This window comes from Monodon monoceros, unplaced genomic scaffold (assembly GCF_005190385.1).
Source record: "Monodon monoceros isolate NGI ecotype Baffin Bay Population unplaced genomic scaffold, NGI_Narwhal_1 Super_Scaffold_12, whole genome shotgun sequence".
Classification (NCBI taxonomy): Eukaryota; Metazoa; Chordata; class Mammalia; order Artiodactyla; family Monodontidae; genus Monodon; species Monodon monoceros.
In genome coordinates, this window is record NW_021703768.1 from 118803194 (window position 1) to 118819200 (window position 16007).

The window sequence follows — 16007 nt, forward strand, 5'->3', positions numbered from 1 at the left end:
CAGAGGTATCGCTAGAGAAGTCATCCCTTCCACTCACTGCAATTTTGGAGATGCAGGGACCACAGGCAGAAACACGTGATAGTTCTTGATATTTGCAGTTTACAAAGTACTTTTACATACAGTATCCATTTTAGTTGATCTTCAGGAGGTAAAAGACTAAGTCAGAGACCCACACCTTTTTCCTTGAAATCTATCTGCTTTAGAAGAGCAATTTTTGCCAAAATTCATATGAAAGGTGGTTTTTTCCTGCTGGCAAGAGACACTTTTCTACCTTCCCCAATAAAAGAAGTCTAGACTCCAGGTGGGAGGAAGGCTTATCTTTAGACACCTGCTGGGTTAGTAAGGAAGGGCTACGCCCTGGGCAGTGATGTCTGTGTTTTGGAAGGGAGAAGGGAGTGACATTTTTAGGCTGCAAGCCTCTTCTGACAGTGCTGAGGACAGATCTATTTTTGGAAGCGTTCTCTGCCACCCACGAAGACCTCAAAAGGTAACCAAGCACCTGGCACCAGGTTTCCTGTGGGGAAAGTTGTTAAGGGCTGGAGAGCTTCTGCGTATTCTGAGTCATGAAGTTTGACTTCATCATCAATCTGTTGCAGAGAGAGCACAAAACGCCCCCACGCACCCCGCCCCGGCCTTGTTTTGAATCACATTTGGTTGCATGATGACAGCACACTTGGGGATGGCACAAATTCTCAAATCATAAAAGATTGGGCCTCAGACTCACAGAGAGGAGGCCAGGGTGATGTGTGTTAACCTAAAATGGTAGATGGTATAGTTCCGAGGTGGAAGGAACCTTGTGCTGGGGATCAGCTCTGCCACTTCCTGGCTGTGTGATCATGGGCACGTGACTTAACCTCTCTGAGCTCACTTTCCTCATCTGTAAAGTGAAGGATCAAATCAAATGATTTCTAAGGTCCTTTTAGCCCCAGTCTTCGATGATACACACACACACACACACACACACACACACGCAAGATAATTAACTTTCATGCAACTTGTTCCCTCATCCATAGAACAGAGATAGAAACAGACTCTACCCCATGTATTTACTATGAGTGGTAAAAAGATAAATGTAAACTGCTTGGCACAGTCCCCAGTGTAAAGTAAGTTATTAAAGTTATTAATGTGAGTTATTAAAGCACTGTTCATGTGGCCAGTGACATCAGAGGCAGCTTTGTTAGGGCGGTGGACAATAAAAAGCATGACAAACATCAGTGGGAATTAAGCTGGTATTCTGGATGACCTACAGATGAGTATACTGACCATGTTTGCCACTGGAATGACACTGGCTTAACAGGTAAAGGAAAGACAAGGAAAGAGGATGTTTGGTGTTTCAAGAGCTAACAGCTTCCATCCCCGCCACCAAGAGGGTAGCGAATTATACCACTTAAAATTGAAATGTGAGATTTTGTGACCTGTTTTGTTGCAATCAATTCTGGAAAGGCTGCGTTGCCAGGGTGCCATCCCACCTTGTACCACTACCCTAGTAGAGCACGGCTGACTCAAGGAGAGGAATTTGGCATACAAGGGGGCTTCTCTTTGTTCCATCTACGGGCTTTAGTTACTGAAGATGTGGTGAGGATGGCGAGACCCACACAGGAATAATGTTAGAGAGGAGTTCCTGAATAATTTGGCCGGGATGTCAACACTGCTTAAAAACTAAGGTGTAATTTCCAGGTCCGTATGTAATCTCATTTAGAACTCGAGACTCTCTCTTGTACTTTGCCTGAGGCCTGTTCTAAGTCACCTGGGAAGAGCTCCCTGAAGACCTGTAGGAACCAGCATGCATGCCCACAAGCTGCTGCTCAGTTTAAGCCAACCTCAGCTTCTTCCAGTGGGGGCCCCCTGCGGGTCGCTTCTCTTCTGTGTCATAATTTGTGCACATCTTTTCTCCCGACACACCACAGGAATAAATATGAGCTTTAGTATTTCCCTTCTGTAATTGTGTTACTTATTATACTCCCTAAACACAGTAAGAAAACTACTAGCCTGGGAAATGTGACAAACCCTTTTCTTACCCTTCCAGTCAGCCTGAGGGTTGGATATTTAAGCATTTCCCTAATCACCTTGTTCTTTTTTTCAAAGAACTATTTAATACAATTGGTTGGTATGTTTTGTCCAAAGCTGAGGATCACTCACTTGATTTCTTTGTGGACCCTTTGCTGTTCCTCATTCCTTTGCCACCCACAATGCCCCTAAATAAACTGGGAGCCATTTGTCAGGGGAGGGATCACTCAAAGATGTTGTGGTTTCACCTCCTATGGTTGCACAGATTGTATATTGCCCAAATTCAGGGTGGTGGGTGTCATTTGCATAGACTACAATGGGATGGCCATTCCTGCAGTGGGGCAGTGCACAACGTGCACAATCGTATATGGCAGTAAATACGTGGACAAGCTGTAGCATCATTCCTGGCAGGGAGGATTCCCCAAACTTAAAGCATATGTTCTGTTCAGGACAGAGGGGTCAGTTTAGCATCTTTATAATTAAATGTTAGTGAAGACTCTTGGAAGAAATTTCTCCATTGTTTTCGGTATCTTCTCGTTTTATTTATTATTATTTTTTAGTAAATTTATTTATTTAATTATCTTTTTACTTTTTGGCTGTGTTGGGTCTTTGTTGCTGCTCACAGGCTTTCTCTAGTTGCGGCGAGCGGGGCTACTCTTCGTTGCGGTGCGCAGGCTTCTCATTGCGGTGGCTTCTCTTGTTGCGGAGCACGGGCTCTAGGCCTGTGGGCTTCAGTAGTTGTGGCACGCAGGCTCATTAGTTGTGGCTCCCGGGCTCTAGAGCGCAGGCTCAGTAGTTGTGGCGCACAGGCTTAGTTGCTCCGTGGCATGTAGGATCTTCCCGGACCAGGGCTCACACTCGTGTCCCCTGCATTAGCAGGTGGATTCTTGACCACTGCGCCACCAGGGAAGTCCTTCTCGTTTTATTTAGCTCAGGTTCACTATCAATTGTATAACCAATGAAGTCTTCACTATGATTGGATGCCAAATTTATGGTGTGCCTGTAATATGTATTACTTCATTTTTGTGTTAACCTCATTCCTGATGTTATTTCAATCCTACAGGGGCCTACTATGTGTCAGGCTCTGTTCACATAGAGACAACAGTGAACAAGAAGGCAAAGTCTATTTCATGTTGCTACTCTTGTTTTGCTTTTTCTTTCTCATCTACTCTAATCTATGATTTCTTGCTATACTGTAAGCACTTATATCCTTTTTGGATCAAGAAAGTGTAAAAAATAAGTAAATGCTGTAAATATATATGTACCTAACAATAAAGCACTAAAATATATGAAGCAAAACTGACACAACTGAAAAGAGAAATAGACAATTCAGCAATAATAGTTGGAGACTTCAACAATCCACTTTCAGGGCTTCCCTGGTGGCGCGGTGGTTGAGAGTCCGCCTGCCGATGCAGGGGATGCAGGTTCATGCCCCGGTCCGGGAGGATCCCACATGCCGGAGCGGCTGGGCCCGTGGGCCATGGCCGCTGGGCCTGCGCGTCCGGAGCCTGTGCTCCGCAATGGGAGAGGCCACAGCAGTGAGAGGCCCGCGTACAGCAAAACAAAACAAAACAAAACAATCCACTTTCAATAATAGCTAGAACAACTAGGCTGAAGATTAACAAGAAAATAGAGGATCTGAGTTAACTATAAGCCAGCTAGACCTCATAGACACCTGTAGAACACTCTACCCAACAGCAGCAGAATATATATTCTTTTCAAGTAAACATGGAACATTCTCCAGGATAGACCATATGCTATAGCAAAAAGCAAACCTCAATAAATTTAAAAGGATTGAAATAATGCAAAGTATGTTCTTCAACTACAATGGAATGAAATTAGCAGTCGATAACAGAAAGAAATTTGGGAAATGCACAAATATAAGGAAAGTAAACCACACACTGCTACATAATCAACAAGTCCAAGAAATCACAAGGGAAATTAGAAAATCCTTAGAGATGAATGAAAATAAAGCCATAACATACCAAAACTTATTATCTGTTAACTAAAATAAGTAAATAACCACTCTTAGCATTACTTAATTTCATTTCAGAGAATAAATGAGAAACTATTCTTTTATAGTTTCAGGTTCTAGGCAGAAAGCCTCAGTACTTGCCCATATTGGTGCTAAATTAGTATTTGTTGAATGAATGAATCAGTTGCGTTCCAGTGGCAAGAAGGTAAACTAAGGAATCAGGAGTCTCATGTTGGATTCCTACTTGACTAACCCTTTTCCTCTTACTTTTTTGCACAAGCCATTTATGTTTTAAGAGTTTTTATAAATTCCCATCCTTTTCACTCTTTCCCTTTCTTCTCCATTAGGCCTTCTGCATCAATCTGTGGTTTAAACTACATACTCAAGCTCTTAGCACATAAACTTTTTTTGTTCTGCTGTGAAGCTAGGTATTGGCAAACTACTGCCTGGGGGCCGAATCCAGCCCACCACCTGTTTTCGTATGACCTGCATTAAGAATAGTTTTTACATTTTTCAATAGTTAAAAAAAATCAAAAGAAGAATAATATTTCATGACATGATAGGAAATTCAAATTTCAGTGTCCATAAATAAAGCTTTATTGGAACACAGCCACGCCAATCTGTCTACTATTTTCTATGGCTGTGTTCATGATACAATGGCAAAGTGCAGTAGCTGTGACAGAAAGCTTGTCACAAAGCTTTTGTGGTCCACAAAGCCCAAAATATTTACTATCTATCCCTTTACGTAAAAGTTTGTGGACTCCTGTTCTAAGCTTTTGTACAACTATATTCATGACTTGCTATGCCTTTCCCTCTTTCCATTATGACAAACCCTTACTCTCATTCAAAACCCTTTCTCCTCAGTCCTTACCTGATTATCACACCTGGTCACATAATTCTCTTCACCACCTCTTGGCATTACTTAATATAGGCCAACACAAATATAGTTAACTTGCAATTTTTATATTTAAAAATATGTCTTGAATATGTGTTTCCTATCTTCTCTACTTCATTGTGAAGACTCCAAGGTTCTTCTATGTCCTATATTTCCCTCCATATACAGGGCAGTGCCCAAGTTTTGTTGTCAGACAGGTTCGCATTTTGGTTCCACCACTCACTAGCTGAGCAAGTGATGTACATTTCCTGAATCTCTTCATCTGCAGAAGGGTTTTGTTATGAAGAATAAGGAGATGATTATGAAAGGGTCCAAGACCCAGGAGGTGCTCCACAAACAGTAGTAATTATCAGTGGATAATTTCTTTATTTGCAATAGCAAGACATTACCTTTGCCCTTAATGAAACTCATAGTGATGGAGTGAGAATTCAAAGAAGTAGTAAGTCACTAGAAATGGAGCTGCATGGTTCAGCTGGAGCTCTGTAAAGATTAGCTGGAGACATTCAAGGCCTGAAATGAGATATTAGACCAATGAGACTTTGTTTAAAATTTAACAAACCTTTCTTGGTTACTGAGCTCAGTACTGCCTTGGACAGACTTCAGGTGATGTGAAAGAAGACCACATCTATCCTGGAGGAGATTTTTGTTTAAATTGGGGTAGGAGTGGGGAAACAGACATGAGCTATGTTCTTACTTGTCCGTAATTTTTCTCTTCTCTCTCAGGATGGATGATTCAGAGCCAGCAATTCACATAAAAAGAATTGCACATGGAAAGTATTACTGCTATTCTGTGGGGAAATAAGCTTCTAAGTACAGCAGTCTGAAATTAATAACTTTCTCTGTGGAAACTCTCTTGACAACATCTCAAGATGAAGCCAAAGAGTGCAATTTTTACAGCCTTGGATTATCTTCTCTGTCTGCTTGGCTTGTAGCAGGCACGGATCCGTGAGTCAGAAATTCAGAGTTTGCCCCTTTGCTGTACAGTTTGCTCGCCAGCTGGAGACCTTACACAGCAGTGACTCAATTTCTCAATTCCCCAGTTCACACAGCCATTGAATCAACACACATCACCTCAATTTACTTACAAAAGGCTTGTTTTGGGGGGGGGGGCACTCCGTGCAGCTTATGGGATTTTAGTTCTCCAACCAGGGATTGAACCTGGGTCCTCTGCAGTGAGAACATGGAGTCCTAACCACTGGACCACCAGGGAACTCCCAATCTACTTACAAAAGGCTTTGGGGGAACTCAGAGAAAAAAAAAAAAGTCCTCACCGTTAACATGGTTCAGGACATCAGAAAAGGAGCAGGAAAGGGAGATTGGAAGCTGGAGATCAACTTTTTTTTTTTCTTTTGAGAGAAAATATTCCTGTGAGAAAGCCCAGTGTTTATATTATGATAAATATGTATGTCCACATGCAGGGAGTATATAGCTATTGAGGGAGAAAGTAATTTAGGAAAGAAGTAGATGAGAAGGACAGCAACTTCTTATCCACAGAAGCCACAAAAGTGCTGCAGACACGCATGAAGGTGGCAGTTGCCCCAATAGCCATATGTTTCAGCACAGACATCTTTTTTTATTCCTTCTTACCCATAAATTTAGAAAATTTGAGCAAAGAAGTCTGGATTTCTACTTTCCAAGGATGAGATTTCTTAAAATTTCAAATTAGACTTTTTTTCCCTTATATAAAACCACAAGGTAGGAGATTATGTTTGGAATGACTCAGTGTACATCGTTACATTTGAAGGTTGTTATTCCGGATTAAAAAGAACAATTGTGGGACAGACTAAGGAGCAGACCCCTTGGAAACTCTCGGACTGGCATGTTGCTGGATTTGTTCACTCTCCCACAGTGGACATATGTGAGGCCAGTGCTTGGAAATAGGGACAGACATGTTGGAGTTTGGATACTGGTAGAGAACTCAAAGTGAGGAAGAGAAATATATAGAATTTTTTTTTTTTTTTTTTTTGCTGTACGCGAGCCTCTCACTGTTGTGGCCTCTCCCGTTGCGGAGCACAGGCTCCGGACGCGCAGGCTCAGCAGCCATGGCTCACGGGCCCAGCCGCTCCGCGGCATGTGGGATCTTCCCGGACTGGGACACGAACCCACGTCCCCTGCATCAGCAGGCGGACTCTCAACCACTGCACCACCAGGGAAGCCCCTAGAATTTTTGTTGATTACAGTTGGCTTCTACATACAGAGACCTCAGGGTTGGTTCAAAACGTGCAGCTGAGGTTTAAAATATGTAGTTAAATAATTTGAAAATTAGAAGATAAAACAATAATGAGATTAGTGGCAATTCTGGACTACCAACTTGGAAAGGCAATCAAGAAGAAGTGGGAATGGCGACAGGCTTCAGAGATCAAGTGTTTTTCTGTGTTGGACATGTGAGTAGAAGCAATTCCAGATGTCTGGGTATGATAAAACAGCAGACCTCAAATGCCTGCTCTAGTATAGATAGCTATACTGTGCTAGATGCTTTGGGAGATATCAAAATATTTAAAAGACGAATAGTTTATCTTCATAAAGTTTCTAATTTAGTTGCATGATAATGGTTTAGAAAGCCAACTTGATGGGTTTACAGTCCAGCTTTAACCCTTACCAGCACTGTGTTCTTGGGTAAAATACTTAATGTCTTCAGGCATTACTCCCTCATCTGTGGAACATCAATACTTGTATCTCCTATATGGCAGTTATGCTGCCTCCTTTCCATTCTTCCACAAGGCAAGCTTTCACTTCCCTCACCCCCTTTGCATATATGTTCCTGTTACCTGGAAAGCTCTTAGCATGGCTACATCTTTGAAGTTTTGCCTTTCATGTCAGAGAGCTTTAGTTCAGAAAATATCGTGTCTATATCCACGGATGAAGCTGTTAAAACACGAAAAGGACTACATAAAAATACGGATGCTATTATTATCAGCCACCCGAAACAGGCTTTGAGATCAAGGAGTTCTCCGGGATTTAGGGTCAGCAAATTTTTTCTCTAAATGGCCAGATAGCAAGTCAGTTAGGATTTGCAGGCCATACTAAACAAATGGGAGCGGTTGTGTTCCAAATAAAACAATTTATGGACGCAGAAATTTGACTTTCACGTTGCTTTCCACAGTCACTGAACCGGATTTGGCCTCTGCCCTGTAGCGGACTGACCCCTAGTCTATATGAGGATGGCAGACAAGAAGGGAGTGGAGAAGAACCGAGATTCTGCAGCCAGATATTAGGGATCAGATGGCTACTGCGTGAGGCTGTCTCAACCTCCCTGGGCGCCAACGACCTCTACAATGGGGCTGCGGCCCCCGTGTCTGGGGTTTGTGATGAGGGTTAGAAGTGACACGCAGGGGAAGCTCGGTGCTTGGAACGAGGGGCCCATTTACAGCGTCGCCCTCTCTGCGGTGACCTGGGAGCAACCGGGTTTCGAACGGAACCGACTCCGAAGCCTCAGCCTCGGGGTGCGGGAGGAGGGGCGGAGCCCACCCGGGGCGGCGGCACCGCGGGGCGAGGCCGGGCCGGGCGGGCCGGGCGGCGCGAGTCGGGGGCGGGGCGGCGGCGCAGCGTCGTCGTCGTCGTCCCCGCCTCCTCCCCAGGGGCCGCGTCGGAACCTCGGTAGCCGCGGCGTTTACAGCCCGAGGAGAGCGGCCGGCCTGGCAGCGGCGGTGGCCACCGAGACCCACCCGAGGCGCGTCCCCGTCGGCCTCCCGGCGCCCCCAGGCCGCAGCGCCCGCGCACCTTCAGCTCGCTCGCTCGCCCTCCTTCCCTGCGGCCGGCTGCGCCATGGCGTTGGCGTTGGCGGCGCTGGCGGCGGTGGAGCCGGCCTGCGGCAGCCGGTACCAGCAGGTAAGCAGCGCCCAGTGTCTCCCCGGCCCTGCCCTACCCGCTGGCCGCTTCAGGCCTCCTCTCCGGCCCCGCCTGTGGCCAACTCGATGCCGCGGCTTGGCAGGCCGCGCTGGGCCTGGGCGGGCCGGGCGGGCCCCGGGCTCGAATTCGAGGCGGCCGCGAGCTGGGCCTGTCCCTCCGCCACCCGGGCCGGGACTCGGGCGGTGGAAAAACCTCCGCCCCGCAGTGTTTCTCGCATTTCCCACGGCGGGCGGGTCCCCGGGTCGGAACCCGCGACCCTCCGGAGGCGTAGACCAGGGTGCATTCAGTTTTCCTTTTTCCACCTTGAATTTGATGTCACTGGAAAGAAAGAAAAAAAAAAGCGTGAGATGGGAAAGGAAACTGGGTGGAGATGAAAGATTAAAATCGCTGCTACTGCTGCCGACAGCTCTCCGCAGCGAGATGCGATTACTCAGGGTTTCAGAGCCTAGTCTGCTCGTCGAAACCCATCCCCCTCGCTTGCGTTTTAAGACAAAAGTCAAAATGAGACGAGGAACAAGTCTGCAGTTCGCAGTAGATTTGGAAAAGGCGATTAACTGGCGATGTCCCTATAATGTCGAGCTACGTTGCAGGCTGGAGGGCGTGTGCCTGAGTGTGTGTTTTCAGAGATTGGAAATGACGTTTAAAGAGATTGAATAGCATAGCTGGGGAGAAAATGTATAGGAGATGATTGGATTATTATCTCGGGTACGATTTATAAATTGAGGCCCTAGGGAAAACAGCTGCTTGTTTTACTCGCCTGTCTGTAGCCGGGTTTCCCTCGGAAATTCGGGAAGACATTTTGCAGGGTTTTTAGAGGTATTCAATCTAAGACATCGTAATTGTGGCAACTGAGCCAGCTGGTAACTGATGTTGATTGGAACTGCAGGTAACTGCTTATATTTTGTTTCAGATGCTTTCACTATAATTTGCATACAAATGGCAATCGTGCTTTTATGAAATTAAATGTCCTATCATAGATGATCTACAGTTTTATATTTTAGGAGTGAGGAAAACCAGTATGATTAAAACATGTAGATTAACCCTGGTGGGGCCAGTTACTGGGTTGTTTTGCTGTCGTCAGCCCTCTGTTGTAATTTCCTCCCTCCTACAGTCCGACTCCTGATATGACTGATTTTAAGAATTTAGCTTTTTGGTTTCATAAGCACGCCCAAATTGTGGCAATGCAGTCTAGTCCTTAGATCTCTCACAGCCTGGGGTACATGCTTTTTTGTATGACCTTGGGCAAGGCCCTGGGTTCCTCCCTGTTTTAGTAAAATATGATTGACAGGTATCACTTAACTGTCACCAAGGTGTTCACAAATCACATGTACCCCATCGTGTGATTTAATTCATTCTTTTCATCCTGCCTTGGATAAGGCAAAGAAGCAAAAAGCTGTGGCTTTTCTTTGTACTGCCATCTTCTTGAGCTATTAGGTAATGCTGACATAACGCTAGAATACAAAAAATTTGGTGGAGTAACAAAATTACGTATTTCTCAGCGTAGTGTTTAATAGCTTTTAATATGCAGAACAGAGGTATGTTAAGGACAGGCCATCGTTTTTACTTTTTTAAAACATTATTTTGAAGAAATCTTCAAAAAAAAAAAAGAATGAAAGAAAGACCTAATCTTCCTAGAAAAATTGCAAAATATGAAAGCCAAAAAAACCCAAAACCCCACACCAAAAACCTATCACATATAGATAACCAAAGTTAATATTTTGTGTATTCTTGTGGACTCATAGCTGTGTAAGTATACATGAGTGTGTACATGTACAGATAAGGAAAGTTAATATTGATTGAGCATTTATTATGTGCCAGTCATGGTACTGAGTGTTTTATATCCATTATTAAACTTAATCCTCACAAAACCCCTTCGAGGCAGGGTTTGGTATTGTATAGATGACAAGTCAAGACTCCCTAGAGGCTCAGTAACTTGCTCAAGGTCACAGCTTCTAAGTAGTGATTACAAGGATAAGTACACGCTCACCTACTTAAAACACAGGCTTATGGCCCAAATATAAGCATATGCATTAGCAGATATATACATGTGCATATGTATTCTTTTATGTACCCATACATACATATACAGGCACATCTTTGTACATACGTGCAGTTCCAAGGGCCCCTGATTATACTTGCACACACTTTGTGCATATGTGCACATGTATGTTTACATACCCACATGTTCTCAAATACATGTGCATTCACAAATTTGCACGTGTATGTATTGTGCACATATAGGTACAAAGGCACACAATATATCTATATAATAAAATGGGTTCATATTTTAATGTCTGCAGAGCATGCAGTTGTATAGCTGAACCATAATTTAATCAATTGGCTATTGTTGGTCCCTAAGGGTGTTTATAATTTTTTTTCTGTCACTGAAGTTTCTTTTATATACATCTTCAACCATTTCCGTAGTATAAATTTCTAGGCGTGTAAATGCTTGGTCAGAGAATATACATATTTAAAAGGCTTTTGAATTATGGAATGTTGAATTGTCCAGGCAACTTGATAGGAGCATGATACTCTTTGGCTGTCACAAAGGGCCGTTCTGACTTCTGTTTGATCTGGTTAGTCAAATTGAGCTGGTCCTCTAGTGAAGTAAGTGTAATGGAAAACTGTATGATTCATTCATAAATGCAAACAGTGGTTTTGCCTTTATGGCCTTTTGATTGGTAGAGCAATATGTGCACAACTTAGCATCACCACAGACTATACAGATAGGCTGGGCTCATAGGTTTCCTGTCGCTTTATTTTTCCCTTTTTGCATTTTGAAACTGAGATTGTGTGTCCAAACATTCTGAAGCACTGTTTCAGGAAGCTCTAGGTAGGCCCAGTGTTGAGAAACCTGTTGTGTTTTCATCTCTCTGAGGATGTTTACCCTGTTCATCCATTCCAAGCCTTCTTTGCCTCACTGTAATAGATCTTTGGCTATATCATGCATTTTGCCAAATACTTCCTGAAATGTTTTGAGATATTTGGATTTAAATCCATTGAAAGTAGGCAATGATGACACTGCCATATAGACTTAAAAATAGACTGCAGAGGGCTTCCCTGGTGGCGCAATGGTTAAGAATCCACCTGCCAGTGCAGGAGACACGGGTTCGAGCCCTGGTCTGGGAAAATCTCACGTGCCGCGGAACAACTAAGCCCGTGCGCCACAACTACTGAGCCTGTGCCCTAGAGCCCACGAGCCACAACTACTGAGCCCGCGTGCCACAACTACTGAGCCCGCGTGCCACAACTACTGAAGCCCGCACACCTAGAGCCCGTGTTCCACAAGAGAAGCCACCGCAATGAGAAACCCGTGCACCGCAACGAAGAGTAGCCCCCACTCGCCACAACTAGAAGAAGCCCGTGCACTGCAATGAAGACCCAGTGCAGCCAAAAAAAAGGCTGCATAATGTTTACTTTTAGATCTGACTCCCTGTCTGCTAAAGAAGTTGCTCGCTTGTGGGCATCACTAATAAGTTTGTATTGTAGTTTGGTGACATTGTAAAGCAGTTTTGGGTAAGTTCTTTCAGGATTGTGAAGGAAGGTTTTGATAGATGAGGGAAAGAATTCCATCTCCGGCAGGCCAAACTTTTTCATGTTCAAGTGTTAGATGACGTCATGATCCTAGAGGAAGGAGTGAGTGGTGCCCATGTGGTTTTATTTTTTTATTTTTATTTTTTTTAGTTTCAGAAGACATTATAATTATATCATAGAATGCCCCTTAGGATGTCATGTCAAGATTTTGAGGTTATTTGGTGTATTTGTGGCCTGTATTGCCAATGATCAAAGAAAACTTTTATAAAAATACTGAGAAGATGGGTAGAATTATTTCTTAGAAGAATTTTTTTAGTTGTGGTAAAATATATATGAAGTTTTACCATTTTAACTGTACACTGTTTTTAAGTGTACAGTTAGTTCAGTAGTTGTTTTTTGTTTTTTGGCTGCACTGGTTCTTCGTTGCTGCGCTCGGGCTTTCTTTAGTTGCAGCGAGCGGGGACTACTGTTCGTGGCAGTGCGCGGGCTTCTCATTGCGGTGGCTTCTCATTGCAGAGCATGGACTCTAGGCGGCGGGCTGCAGTAGTTGTGGCTTGTGGGCTCTAGAGTGCAGGCTCAGTCGTTGTAGCTCACGGGCTTAGTTGTTCCACGGCATGTGAGATCTTTCCGGACCAGGGATCGAACCCGTGTTCCCTGTATTGGCAGGCGGATTCTTAACCAACCACTGTCTACTAGGGAAGTCCCAGTTCAGTGGTATTAAGTACATTCATATTGTTGGGCAGTCTTCATCACCATCCACTTCCAGAAGCTCCATACCCCTTAAACAATAACTCTCTATTTCTCCCTCCCAAGCCCCTGACAGCCAACATTCTGCTTTCTGTCCATGAATTTGATTACTCTAAGTACCTCATATAAGTGGAATCGTATAGTATTTGTTCCTTCTGTCTGGCTTATTTCACTCAGCATAATGTCCTCCAGGTTCATCCATGTTGTGGCATATGTCAGAATTTTCTTCCATTTTAAGGCTAAATAATATTCCATTGTATGTGTATACTATATTTTGTTTATCTACTTTTTGGCCATTGTGAATAATGCTGCTGTGAATATGGGTGAACAAGTATCAAAAGAGTCCCAGCTTTCAATTCTTTTGGATATATTGTTGAATTTGTATAATTTGTAGGTTTTACCATATGAACCAACAATTTGTAGAATTGTTCGTTCATATGGTATTGCTATTTTTAATTTTTTGAGGAACTGCCATACTGTTTTCCATAGAAATGCACTATTTTATATTCCAACCAGCAGTGCATAGGGATTCCAATTTTGTCACATCCTCATCAACACTTGTTATTTTCTGTTTTGTTTTTGATAAAACCATCTTAATGGGTGTGAAGTGGCATCTCATAATGATTTTGGTTTGCATTTCCCTAATGATTAGTGATATTGAGCATCTTTTTATGTGTTTGTTGGCCATTTGAATATCGTTGGAAAAATGTGTATTCAAGTCCTTTGCCAGTTTTTGAATTGGGCAAATTCAAAAATTCAAATTTTTGAATTGTTTGCTTTTTGTTGTTGAGTTGTGGGCATAATTTCTTTTTTTTAATTGAAGTATAGTCGATTTACAATATTGTGTTAGTTTCAGGTGTACAACATAGTGATTCAGTATTTTCGCAGATTATACTCCATTATAGGTTATTACAAGATACTGGGTATAATTCCTTTTATGTGAATATTCTTGTTGCTTACCTATTTTATATGTAGTAGCTTGTATCTGTTAATCTCATACCCCTAGTTTGTCCCTCCCTCCTTCCCTCTCCCCTTTGGTAACCACAAATTTGTTTTCTATATCTGTGAGTCTGTTTGTTTTGCATATACATTCATTTGTATTAATTTTTACATTCCACATATAAGTGATGTCATACAGTATTTGTCTTTCTCTGACCTATTTCACTAAGCATAATATTCTCTAGGTCCACCCACTTGCTGCAGATGGCAGTATTTCATTCTTTTTTGTGGCTGAGTAATAGTCCATTGTATGTATATATTAAGAAGATAATGGTGTATGTGTTTGTGTGTGTGTATCTCACATCTTCTTTATGTACATTTTCAACTTTTTACTATGAAAATTTCAAACATATACAAAAATTTAGCGTAATAAATCCTATGTACGCATCACTCAGCTTCAACAATTATCAACAAATGGCTAACCTTGGGACTTCCCTGGTGGTCCAGTGGTTAAGAGCCTGCCTTCCACATATACAATGGAGTATTACTCAGCCAAAAAAAAGAAACGAAATTGAGTTATTTGCAGTGAGGTGGATGGACCTAGAGACTGTCATACAGAGTGAAGTAAGTCAGAAAGAGAAAAACAAATACTGCATGCTAACACATATATGGAATCAAAAAAAAAAAAAGGTTCTAAAGAACCTAGGGGCAGGACAGGAATAAAGATGCAGACGTAGAGAATGGACTTGAAGACACGGGGAGGGGGAAGGGTAAGCTGGGACTAAGTGAGAGAGTGGCATGGACATATATACACTACCTAATGTAAAATAGATAGCTAGTGGGGAGCAACCGCATGGCACAGGGAGATCAGCTCAGTGCTTTGTGTCCACCTAGAGGGGTGGGATAGGGAGGGTGGGAGGGAGACGCAAGAGGAAGGGGATATGGTGATATATGTATGCATATAGCTGATTCACTTTGTTATACATCAGAAACTAACACAACATTGTAAAGCAATTATACTGCAATAAAGACGTTAAAAAAATAAAAAAAAGAATCCACCTTCCAATGCAGGCGATGCAGGTTCGATCCCTGGTTGGGGAACTAAGGTCCCACATGCCACGGGGCAACTAAGCCCGCACACCACAACTAGAGAGAAGCCCGCGCGCCTCAACGAAAGATCTCGCATGCTACAACAAAGATCCCGCGTGCCACAAGTAAGAACCGACACAGCCAAATAAAAAAACAAACAAACAAAACAAATGGCTAATCTTTTTCATTTATACTCTCTACCATTATTTTGGAGCAAATCCTAGAAATCATGTCATTTTGTCCATAAATATTTCTGTGTGTAAAAGATAATGGTGTGATATTTTAAGCAGACATTATCACATGAGGAAATATGTCATGAGAGCACTTTTGTAATTTGTTATGAATGTGGAACCAGGATTTGTGAGTGTCAGGAGCTGCAGATCTGCAGCTATCCATTGTATTTGACTCACTCTCTATGAGGTGCTCTAGGAAATCCTCGCATCATCTAAACTGATGCCATCCACTGGTTTGCCTGCATATAACTTCAAATTACTTTATCCTGGACACCAATTATATTACATTACATTAAATTCGATTATAAAATAAATCCTACCATGAGAGTAATTTTGTATTTTATTAATTAAAAAAAAAGGAAGATGAAGAAATTCAAGTGACATTCTCTGATTTACTTGTTCTTAGGGCTTTAAAATAATTACTTTGGTTTCTTAATCATTTATTCTTACATTATCTTTGTGAACAAGTACAGCCGTTTAGTGGAATCATATTCTTGTAGTAGTGGATAATGCCCATTTAGTTAAAGCAACTTTTAACACTTTAATTAGAGATTACTGCTGAGAATCAACTTGGTGATCTTATCTTTATTCTCAAGTCATTTTTGCCAGTATGCCAGGCAGTTGGTGAATACCATTTATTGAATCTGTTGAATTTTACACATTCCAGTTGTAATTGCTTCTCGTGGCTGTCTAGATAGAACTACAGTGTATGTTGTTGCTTTCACCAAGTGTAGTAATA

The 16007-nt window shown here is 42.5% G+C and overlaps 1 protein-coding gene across 1 annotated transcript in view; it reads left to right on the top strand.

Moving 5' to 3' along the window:
- The first annotated feature begins 8436 nt into the window (after positions 1-8436).
- NDFIP1 (Nedd4 family interacting protein 1) overlaps positions 8437-16007 on the top strand; it is a 50766-nt gene continuing 43195 nt past the window's right edge. The window contains exon 1 of the mRNA XM_029217194.1: positions 8437-8705. Within this exon, the coding sequence (XP_029073027.1) occupies positions 8643-8705 (63 nt within the window). The 5' untranslated portion in view covers positions 8437-8642. The remainder of the gene's footprint in view (positions 8706-16007) is intronic.